Genomic DNA, 12008 nt, shown 5'->3' with positions numbered 1-12008 from the left:
GCAGACTCTTGTCTCAAAATCAAGAATCATGTGTGGAGAGGTCGCAGATCGAGGCGTCCAACTGCCTACAATCCGCTTCTGCGTGAACACATACTGTGTGACCTCGGGCAACTGCTTGGCCTCGCTGATACCTCCGTTTTCCCCTCGGCAAAATAAGGATAGTGTCATCCCCCACGTGCGGATGTAGTGGGCACCTCATGAAAGAGAGGTGCTTGTGGAAGGCTTTGTGGTTTCTCAATAAATGTGTGCTGGCACTGCCAGGATTTTTTTTTTTTTCACAATTACTCTTCATTTAGGGGCCATCTTTAAGTGATGTATCTATTCTGGGGCTCTACAGCGTCACTAAATATAGAAACTGGGCAATGTTAAAAGTAGCAAGGACATTCATGAAAGGTTTAGGATATAGCCTAAGATTGCTGATCAATTTTCATTTTATTTCAATAAAAAGCACAGCTTAGCCGGGCGTGGTGGCGCACGCTTGTAATCCCAGCATTTGGGAGGCTGAGACAGGAGGATCGCACAGGTTTGAAGCCAGCCTCAGCTATTTAGTGAGGCCCTTTGCAACTCAGTGAGACCCTGTTTCCAAATAAAGAATAAAAAATAGGGCTGGGGGTGTAGCTCGGAGGTTGAATGCCCCTGTGTTCCATCCCCAGTACTGCAAAAAAAAAAAAGGAAAAAAAAAAGCACAGCTTACAGAGTACTTTCCCTTCCTATTCTTACGCAGATGGTAAGATTGTGTTTGACATTTGATTTAGTACCCAGTTCTTTTCCTCCATCCCTGGAAAGAGAGTCATGTGTTACATTTGACCGCTTAGGACTTTGAAAATCAAAGAAAATTCTTTGGTCCAAAGAAAAAGTTTTAGGACCAAATAGGTTGTTATCTGGAGGAGTGGGAAACTGGAGGAGCCATGCGGGCTTCTTCCCTTGACCCTGTCCTCGTGGGTGAAAGATCATCGCCCCTGGGACAGGCTTTGCATTCCATTTTTATCTTTTCATGGTGCTGGGGCTTGGACACAGGGCCTCACTCATGCCAGGCAAGCATACTGCCACTGAGCTGCACCCCCATCGTGCCTTGCGGGGCCCCCAAGCAGTGGTTCAGTAACACAGTGAGCACTGTGATGCCTGCAGGTAGGCACCTGGGAGCCACAGAGAGGTGGCCACATGCAGCTTGGGTGGGGTGAGCCTGAGTGGGTCCCAGAAGCGCAGGAGTGGTGCGGTGCACCATAGGGTCCAAAGGAGAAGGCCGTGCGCTCATGGAGTCCTTTCACTGGGGGGCAATAGGGCTGCAGATTTCAAACTGAATAGTGTGTGTGTGTGTGTGTGTGTGTGTGTGTGTGTGTGTGTGTTTTCTTATACTACTGGGGATTGAACCCAGGGGCATTCTACCTCCTGGGAGCTACATCCTCAGCCCCACTTTTTATTCTTTAATTTGAAACAGGGTCTTACTAAGTTGCAAAGGGCCTCACTAAGTAGCTGAGGCTGGCTGCAAACCTGTGATCCTCCTCTCTCAGCCTCCCAAGTACTGGAATTTACAAGCATGCACCACCACGCCCGGCTGAATATTCTTTATTTTTATGTAGCAAAAGAATTAAGGTCAGATTTTTCTCCTTTTCTTGAGGGTCATGTTTCTGAGTTTCAAATGATGTAACCTCCCAGGCATGGTGGCACATGCTTGTAATCCCAGCACTCAGGAGGCTGAGACTGGAGGATCATGGTTCACAGACAGCCTCAGCTACTTAGTGAGGCCTTCTGCAACTCAGTGAGACTCTGTTTCAAAAATAAGAAAAGAGGCCGGGCGTGGTGGCGCACGCTTGTAATCCCCGCGCTTGGGAGGCGGAGACAGGAGGATCGCGCAGGTTCGAAGCCAGCCGCGCTGGCTTAAGAGACCCTGTTTCCAAATAAAAAATATAAAATAGGTCTGGGAGTATAACCCGGAGGTAGAAGGGTTTCCAGAACCCCAGTACCACCAATAAATAAAATAAAATAAAATAAAATAAAACAAAAAAGACTAAAAAATAGGGCTTGGATGTGTTTCTCCGAAGTGCAGTGCCCCTGGATTCCATCCCCAGTACTGCAAAAAAGAAGAAGAAAAAAAAAATCTCGAAACCTCAAGCAGCTTTCTGGCCCTGGCTTTGTGGCGGCATGCTAAACTTTCTCTTCTTTTCCCTCCTCCCAGGTACTTACTGGAGCAGGATTTCCCAGGCATGAGGATTGGTCCTGAGCCCACCACCGATTCCTTCATCGCTGTGATGTACGGGGAGACCGAAGGCAGCACCCCCGGGAATGCTTTAGTCGTGGACCCCAAAAAGCCGTTTCGAAAGCTCAGTCGCTTTGGGAATGCTTTCCTGAACCGGTAAGGACCAGCGAGCCGCTGTTTAACCCTTTTCTTTGAATCGTTGCCAATTACACGTAAAGACTCAAAACAGACATAAAGGGAAGAACTAAGTCAGGAGGATGAGCGAATCATGTTCAGATACCTGAAGGACTTATCACAGGACATGACCACTGGTATCCATTCGTGATGGCTTCGTTGGGCAGAGCTGAGGCCTGAGGCCGGACATTGTGAGGCTGTACAGTGTACATATACAGTAAGTAGAGTACTTCTAATCAGCGGAGCTGCACAGGAGGAGGTCGGGTTGCCAGGTAGTGAGCACCTCGTGGCTAGCAATGTCGAGTGGCACCAGTGCGCTGGGGCCTCCTGTGGCCAGGGAGCCTCGCCCGCCCGGAGGAGCCCTGAGTCCTGTGACCCGAGGCTGGGTCTGCTGACTCACTCCCTGCTCCGTGCCTTCACTGCGCACTGCAGGCTGCTTCCTCATTCTTTGGAGCAGGGCAGGGGAAATAGAGTGAAAACACAAATATTAGTTTTGTTACATGGTCTTTTTTTTTTGTACCAGGGATTGAACCCAGGGGCCTTCTACCACTGAACTACCCGCCCCCCCACCCCGGGCCCTATTTTTCGTATTCTGAAACAGGGTCTCACTAAGTTTGGTGGGCCTCGCTAAGTTGCTGAGGCTGGCCACAAACCTGCGATCCCCCTGTCTCAGCCTCTCAAGTACTGGGATAACAAGTGTGTGCCACCACGCCCGGATATGGTCATTAATTTATAGACATAAAGTTGTGGGACTGGTTCTGTCTTCAGTAGAGATGTGTTTTTATTTGTACCACCCCATAACCTTTCTGCAGAGTTCCCAGTGAAGCCAATGGAGGTGGGCACAGCGTGGGGAGAATAAGCTTTGCCCTCGGGACCTCCCTCCCTCTCCTGGTCGCTGTTCATCCGTCTTTCTTTCTTTCTTCCTTTCTTCCTTTCTCTTTTTTTGCATCACTGGGGATAGAACCCAGGAACATTCTACCTCTGAGCTACACCCCCAGCCTTATATTTTATTCTTTATTTTGAAATGGTCTCAGCAAGTGGCAGAGAGCCTCACTAAGTAGTAGCTGAGGCTGCCTGTGAACCGCGATCCTCCGGTCTTAGCCTCCCGAATGCTGGGATCACAAGCAGGCCCCCAGGCCCGGCCGCCTTTCTTTTCTGTCCCCTTCCACAGCTGCTTTAGTTTTGCTTCCACACATGAAAGAGGCCGACCTGCCCTTCTGTGTCTGTCTCATTTAGCAGGATTTCCTTCTTCTTTAGAGCTAAATAATATTCCACTGTGTGTATCTGCCATATATTCTTGGTCACTCCTCTGTTGATGGCCACTGAGGCTGATTCCACGTCTTTGCTATTGTGGATAGCACCGCAGTAAACGTAGACATGCATTTTTCTATTTTGTATGCTCCTTTCATTCCCTTTGGACAGATACCCAGGGGTGGACGGCCGGCTGGACTGTATAGAAGTTCTACTTTACTGTCTGAGGACCCTCCATACAGTTTTCTGTAGCTTACCTTCCTGCCAGCGATGTGTGACAGTTCCTCCCGGCTTCCCCGCAGCCTCGCCAGCATTCGTCATTGTCTGACAATGGTCGTTCTAACACTGTAGACTTGTTTTGCAATTTTTTGACGGCCAGTAAGATTGAGCAGTTGTCATACATTTATCGGCCATTTCTACTCTTGAGGAGTGTCCGTTCAGATCACTCGCCCATTTTTACCTGGATTACTTGGTGTTACGTTTTTTGATTTCTTTATATCTTCTGGATAGAAGCTCATCCGATGGACCTCTGGGAGGTATCTTCTCCCCTCTGGAGCCGTCGCGTCATTCTGTTGACTGTTTTCTTTGTCGTAGGGAAGCTTTTTAGTTCGTAGCATCCCACTTGTCCGTGTTTGCTTTTGTTTGCTTGCTTTTGGGGTTCTAACCAGGAGACCATATTCATGGATGGCAAGAACTGCTATTGAAAGGCCCCTACTTTCCTTTCCAAACCCTTTTCTCTTTCTTCTTTCCCATCCTCACCCCCCAGCTTTTTCGAGTCTGGCTTCGAGATTGGGGGCACCAGTCACAGGAGGTGCCGAGTGGGGAGAGGAAGTAGGGTTCGCTGTACTTCTCCTTTCTAGCTGTTTCTAAAAACAAGACCAGATCCTCCCTCTGAGTGCTGCCTGCTGCGGTGAACGGTAAACCCCGGTGCCACCATTCTCGTGGGCCATGGAGCAAACGCGTGCCCCTCTGCAGCAGCGCTGCACGGGCAGCCCAGACGGCCCCGCCCCATGCCTTCAGTGGATACTGCGTCCCTCCCGGGATCCCGTCCCCCGTCAGGGCTGCCTCTGCTCCTGTTGCAGGGCAAAGGAAGCGTCTGAGGGCAGCAAGGGAGCTCGGCAGTGGATGAGCAGAGTGTGCAGATGACGTAGATGGAGTCTGGGAGAAGTTCTGTCTTGTTCTTAACAGTGACTTGGGGAGCACTGCCCGGATGACTCCCCGCCCTCCCCGGTTCTCCTCTCCAGGAGGAGGCACGCCTAGACCCCAGAGCAGCTCCCTTGCGGATCTTCTTCCCTGCATCTCTTGGGACCAGTGCACCGGAATTGAGGGGAAGTGGGACAAGAAATACCACCCCTCCGCCCCCACCCCGGCCTCCCGGGGAGCCTGGACACAGGGCTGGCAGCAGCCAGACTTCCTGTCCCAGGACTGGCCCTGGGGGGTTCCGGAGGCTCCGGAAAGCACAGGGCACTGGTTTCTCCCCACTGGAAGGCTGCTCTGGAATGCTAGGGCTTCTTATCACCATCCTCTTTTTGCCTGACAAAGGCTTAAAAAAGAAATAAGCTGCCACTTTTTTCACATTCTCATTTTGTGAAGCCCATGTTCACAAGGGGAAAAGCAGGAAGGATGACTACTCACTGGTTTTATTTTATTTTATTTTATTTGCAGTATTGGGGATGGAACCCAGGGGCATTGCACCTCCGAGCTACACCCCCAGCCCTATTTTTTAGTCTTTTTTTTTTTAAAACAGGGTCTCACTGAGTTGCCAAGGGTCTCACTAAGTAGCTGAGGCTGTCCGGGAACCACGATCTTCTCCTGGTCTCCGCCTACTGAATGCTGGGATTACAAGTGTGCGCCACCACACCCAGCCTCCCACTGGTCTTACTTTGGCAAATGGCTTATTTCTTAATAAGAACAATTTTTTTTTAAATCTCAAACACACCATAGATGAGTATGGAAGACACATATCAGGAAGGATTTTGAATAGCAAGGTTATCTCAGAATTTTAAATTTACTGAAAATAATCCACGCATTAGTCTAATAAGTGTTAATTGAGTTCAGAATAATACATAGAAAAATGATAGCAAGCCGGGCGTGCTGGGCCGAATGCTACGCGTTGGACTGAGCCCTTGCCCGCTGCCCCGTTTGACTTTAAGACCGTCCCAGGCCGGCCCTCTAACAAGGTGGAGGCGGGGATAGTGATAATGGATACCTTACATAATTTCATCTGCTTTGTGCTTGTGCGGTTGATGGACAAGACGAGGGCCAACTCATAGATGAGAAAACGAGAAGCAAGGAAGAGGCCGGCCTGAGAAGCAGCTGCCAGGAAGACGCAGACGCAGGGCTAGAATCCGGGCCTCCCCTTCCTTCCGGTCGCCCACCCTGCGCCTGCTAGGCATGGGCAAAGAGAGCGCCGTGTGCGGGGCGCACGCGAAAGGACGTGCCTCGTGGAGAGTCACGGTGCACTTAAGAGCAGGCAGCCGATTAAGTAGCATCCACGAAACAGTGCTGCTGCCTCACGGGGCTCATTTAAGAAAGTCAGCGTGGGGGCAAAGCTGTGTGCATGATGGCATCCTCCGGGAGCAGCAGCCTGGCTCTGAAGGCGGGATCCTCTTTACGTGACACACTTTTCTGGGAACTGGGTCAAAATATAATACTCAATAGGAAAGAAAATTGGTTGTTTTTGATGGAGAACTTTCTCTCCAGGTGATGATGATCTATCCCTCTCAATAAATAACAGGGTGTTGGCGTGGGTGTCAACCCCCAGGGGCCTCTTTGAAAGAGCTATGTACTTCACAAGGTAGAAGTAGATGATACCCGGAGGGCGACCCACTATCCAACATCAAGCAAACCAGAAGAGCCTAAATCTCAGTCGTTATGGTTGGTTTCAGAGACACTAAGAATGTCCACAAGGCATTTCTGAGAAATGAAGATGAATTCTCAAAGAGGCAGGTGCAAATTTTAGAAATTGCACACCCGAAGAATAAAATGAGGGGTTGAGTCTCGAACAGAAAGCATTCTGAAACTCGACCACCACTGCACTCAGAGGAGTCCCGCAGGCTGCCCGTCCTGGAGCGGGGCCGTGGGGCTGCAGATGGGGAAGCCGGTCCGCACCCTGCAAGTGCAGGGCCTCGGCCAGAGCCTTCTGGTCGGCGTCAGGACTTAGGACCTCACATTTACCCCTGCTGTCTGCTGTTTTTCTGGAGGCAGCAGGGTACTCAGGATTGAACCCAGGGGTATTCTGCCTCCAAGCTACACACCTAGTCCTTTACTTTTTGTTTTTAAACAGTCTCCCTAGGTTAATGAGTCTTGCTAATTTCCTGGAGCTGCCTTTGAACCTGTGACCCTCCTGTCTCTGTTTTCCAAGTACCAGAATTACAGATGTGCGCCGCCAGGCCTGGCCTGTTGCTGCTTTTGAATTGAATGCTTTGTTTTTCCTTCAGTCTGCTTTTTTTTTTTTTTTTTCCCAGTACTGGGGATTGAACCCAGGGACATTCATTCCACCTCTGAGCTATACCCGCAGCCCTGTTTCTTATTCTTTTTTTTTTTTTTTTTTTTCAATACTGGGAATGAAACCCAGGGGCATTCTATTTCTGAACTATACCCCCGGCCCTAGTTTTTATTTTTTATTTTGAAACAGGATCTCACTGAGTTGCAGAGGGCCTCAGTAAGTAGCTGAGGCTGTCTGTGAACTGAGATCCTCCTGTCTCAGCCTCCTAAATGCTGGGAACAAGTGTGTGCCACCATGCCTGGTTCAGTCTGATTTTCAAAAAATGGTAGTTTTATTTTTTCAATCCAGATAGCCTTAGACTTTGTTTCAGGATCTCGTATAATTTTAAATTATATATATATTTTTTTTTGTGGGTCTGAGGATGGAACCCAGGGGCATTCAACCTCCCAGCTATACCCCCAGCCCTAATTTTTATTCTTTATTTTGAAACAGGGTCTCACTGAGTTGGAGAGGGCCTCACTAAGTAGCTGAGGCTGGCCACGAACTGCGATCCTCCAATTTTAGCCTCCCGAATGTTGAGATTACAAGCGTGCGCCACCATGCCCGGCTCCATTGGGGAGTTTTTAAAAACCGACTTGCTATTAATCCACAGTATCAGGAAAGACCTGGGCTGACTCCCACATCTGATTTAGATGCAGAAATTAAGGAAAGGAGGCTCTTGCCAAGAATCATACTTGACTCACCAGCAGTATTGTTTTATTGAAATCTGTGGGGATAACTCTTAATTTTGTTTTGTGATATAATTATCGAATAACCGTAATTTTACCTTGATGAAGCTTTACCCATAAATCTCTAACCTCCAGATTTGAGGTGACCCCAGGTCATCATTGTTCTCAATTGGCGGCTGCTGGTTCCCACATTCCAAAAATCCAGCTTTACTCCCTGGTAGACAGACCCTCTGGCTGGTGCTTCTTCCCAGGCAGTCAGGAGAGGATTTATAAAAGTTTGAACCCAGCTGGGCATGGTGCTGCACGCTTGTAATCCAGTACTTGGGAGGCTGAGACAGGAGGCTCACAGGTTCAAAGCCAGCCTCAGCTACATAGTGAGGCCTTCCACAACTTAGTAAGATCCTGTTTTAAATAAAGAATAAAAGCTGGACATGGTGGCGCACGCTTGTAATCCCAGCACTTGGGAGGCTGAAACAGGAGGATCGCACAGGTTCAAAGCCAGCCTCAGCTACTTAGTGAGGCTCTCAGCAACTTAGTGAGAACCTGTTTCCAAATAAAGTATAAAATAGGTCTGGGAGTGTAGCCTGGAGGTAGAAAGCCTCTGGGTTCCACCCCTAGTACCACCAAAATAAATAAATAAAAAAGAAAGAAAGAAAGAAAGAATAAAAAAATAGAGTTGGGGTATATTTCAGAGATAGAATGCCTCTAGGTTTGATTCCCAGTTCCTCCAAAAAAAAAAAGAAAGAAATGTTTGAACCATATGAAACTATCAGTTTTTAATCATCTTTTACTTGTAAACATGGTAATTTCATAAGATTTAGTCAAAGGGGCAACCAGGGGCTTTCATATAATCTTGAGGTGAATTTCAGATCTTCCTGGGTACTAGAAGATAGAGGAGCCATTTATGGCAGGACCTTTATTTATTTAATGTATGGTACTGGGGATCGAACCCTGGGGTATTCTACCTCCAAGCTACACTCCCATCCCTATATTTTATTTTTTAATTTTGAAACAGGGTCTCACTAGGTTGCTGAGACTCTCACTAAGTTGCTGAGGCTGTTTTCACTAAGTTGCTGAGGCTGCAATCCTCCTGTCTCATCCTCCCAAATAATTGGGATTACAGGCATACACTACCGGGCTTATACTTTCCTAATCAGGACATCAACAATCTCCGATTTCGCACATAGTGATCAGAGGGCCTGAGGTCAAACCAGGTTCTGGAGACGATTTTAAGTATTTGCCTCCGTCCTTTCCTATGCAGGAGAACTCCTAGCAGCCTGCCGAGACCTTACAGCCTGTGCCATGACTGTCTCCCTCTCGTCCTAACAGCACGTGCGAGATGGAGGAGGCCGGGCACAGATGCACCTCGCCTTTAGTCACGCCAGGAAGGAGTAGGACGCTCGTGGAAAGGCAGATCCGTGCTTGGGACATTTCAGCAGAAACGCACAAGCAGGGACCACCCGGCCTGCGCTAGCCGATGCACACAATAAATAACCTTATTTTCCACCTTCCTTTCTCAAAGCAGAAAAGTGAGGCGTGCTCGCTGTGAGAGCATAGATAATTGGTGGTTACAGTGGTACGTGGTTGTCGTTTTTTTGTTTGTTGGTTTCCTTTTGCGGGCCTTGTACATGCTTGGCAAGCACTCTGCCACTGAGTTATATACTGCCAGCATATACATATATATGTATAATGTGTATGTATACACACACACATTACACATACATATATATAGTATTATATATAATATAAATATATATACATATTATACATACATATATAGTAATATATATAATACATATATATACACATTATATATACACATATAGTATTATATATTGTATTATATATATATATAGCATTATATATAGTATTATACATAATATATATATTCCCCCCAGTACTGGAGATTGAACCCATGGGTTCTCTACCACTGAGCTACATCACGAACACTTTATTTTATATTATTTTATTTTAAGACAGAGTCTTACTAAGTTGCCCAGGCTGCCCTCAAACTGGCAGTCCTCCCACCTCAGCCTCCCACATAGCTGGGATTACAGGCATGCAGCACTGCTGAATGTTTGAAGAACACAACTGTGTGTGGCTCTGACCTTCCGTGAGGTGCTCTAGCACCCTGGGGACCCAGGCCTTGCTTGTGCTCTGTGCTCTCCTGCTCACCCCGTGTTTTCTCCCGTGGAGTGGCATCCAGCTCTGTACCCGCCACCCCAGCCACCCCGACTCCTGTGCCCCTAGGCGTTGCCTCTCCTTGTCCCCCGCTCGTGGCAGTCAGCCGGCTGGTCTCCTGGCTCCCCTGCGGGTCACTGCGTGTTACGTGGTGACATCAGCTCATCTCTCCTGGCCCCTTGCCCTGGCTTCAACATTCAGCCTCTGCTGCTGCGTCCGGAGGTCTGGGAGCTGTTGAGATGCTGTTGCTTTATACACAGGGGACAAACAGTGTGTCAATTTTGAATTCCTCTGTTACCCTCACACCAGAATCTGGTGGTTTGTGTTTTGGAAAATTAATATCGAGTGTGAGTTTGTGGTTTTGTAGAAAGGGCAGGCTCCCCACAGGAATGGTTGATGTAAACAGTTTTGCTAGGTGCAAGGGGTTCAGCACTGCCAGATGTCTCCGCGCTCTGATAGAAAGGAGAAACTGACGAGCGGTGGGGTCCACCCAGGTGTGCTTAGGACTCAGTTCCTCCCCCAGTTCTGGAAAACAGGGTAGTGGTGTTTCCCTCTGAACTTATGGACAGTGTGTGGTGACTGTGGGTGCTTAACTCACACATCTCTGCTAGTGTTGGGCAGGAGGGTCTGTCTGGTTTGGGAAGAAGAAAAACAGAAATGTGGGCTTCTTTGAAAATTACTTGAGCCTTTACTTTTAACAAGACGGTATTTGTTGTTGTTTGAATATTGTTTGTCTATTTTAGTTTTGTGGTACCAAGTATTGAACCCAGGGGCATTTTGCCCCTGAGCTACATAAACCCTCCACCCTTATTATTTTTTATTTTGAAGCTGTTTGCCAAGTCTGGCCTCAAACCTGTGATCTTGTCTCAGTCTAAGAACCGGAATTGCAGGTGCGTGCCGCCACACCTGACAACATTATAAGAATTTTAACCTAATGGCCTGAATTCTACTCCCCTGACATCAGAAATGTGAGGCTCTCATCTCCCGCCAGCCACGCAGCAGAGTGTGACCTCGAGATGTCTAGACTGTGCTGTAGCTTTTCCGCCTGCAAAAGGATCATCCCTTTTCTTCTCTCTTTCTGGGCTGACTTGGAAGGAGGGAAGACTGTTGTTCCTAGCACCTCACCTAGGGCTGGGGCTACCCTCCCTGCCTGGGGGCCATGCTGGCCATAGGCTGTGGAGGCTGGGCGGGCTGGTCCCAAATTCCCAGCATACTTAACTTTCTGAGTAATCCCCACCACTTCCACTCAGTGAAAGAATTGAACTGATCTGAATGTTTTCAAGCTTTCTGCCCACACAGAGACAGAAGTTAGCTCCTTCTAAAACAGGAAAAGGAGAGGCATTTCAGTTTCCTCCTTAAAACATACACAGGGCCTAACAAAGGTCCAGGCCCAGCTCCGTTGCCTAGGCTGAAAGTAACAAGTACTTCCTGCTGGTACTCAGAGCTTGCGTGGAAACGCTACAAGGACATCGCCAGTCTCGCATCCGGATGTTGCCAGTGCACACAAGGAGACCCAGAACAGGAGGCCCTTGCCCAGGGCTTCATAACAGATCATTGGCAAAGGCTGAGCAGAACTTGAACCCAGGTCTAGTGATCCCCTAGACCATAACTTTCCTCCCAGCCCACTCTGCTTCCATGAGGCCAATGCCAAGGCTGCTGACTGGAACTGGGGTGGAAGGCAGGGTCAGGAGGAGGAGGTGGCATCAGGCAAGTGAGGATGGGGAACCCAGCCCATTCGCCCACTCTCAGGGCTCATCCAGGACTCCTAGCACATGGAGGATTGGGTTATGTACACAGGTGCCTGCCCTTCCTGGAGTTGAAGCCACAGGGGCCACTGCATTGAATGCCGAGTCCTGGGTCATCAGACCCGGCATCCCCAACACCTCCAGCCCTCAAGCTTGGCAGTGGACAGGACAGGGAGCTCAGGGTCTTCTGGCCCAGGGGAGCAGTGTACCCAGAAGGCAACATGCGATGCTCTACAAGAGCAGGGGTACTGGGACAAAGAGTGTCAGGGAGGATGGGAGGGAAG

The 12008-nt window shown here is 48.7% G+C and overlaps 1 protein-coding gene across 1 annotated transcript in view; it reads left to right on the top strand.

The window, feature by feature from the left end:
- Positions 1-12008, top strand: part of EHD4 (EH domain containing 4) — a gene marked incomplete at both ends in the record, with an annotated part of 73393 nt that overhangs the window by 20374 nt on the left and 41011 nt on the right. The window contains one exon of the mRNA XM_080708053.1: positions 2177-2353. Within this exon, the coding sequence (XP_080564179.1) occupies positions 2177-2353 (177 nt within the window). The remainder of the gene's footprint in view (positions 1-2176; positions 2354-12008) is intronic.

Source organism: Muscardinus avellanarius (genome assembly GCF_963383645.1).
Source record: "Muscardinus avellanarius genome assembly, chromosome: 12".
Classification (NCBI taxonomy): Eukaryota; Metazoa; Chordata; class Mammalia; order Rodentia; family Gliridae; genus Muscardinus; species Muscardinus avellanarius.
This window is presented reverse-complemented; position numbering and strand designations above follow the sequence as displayed.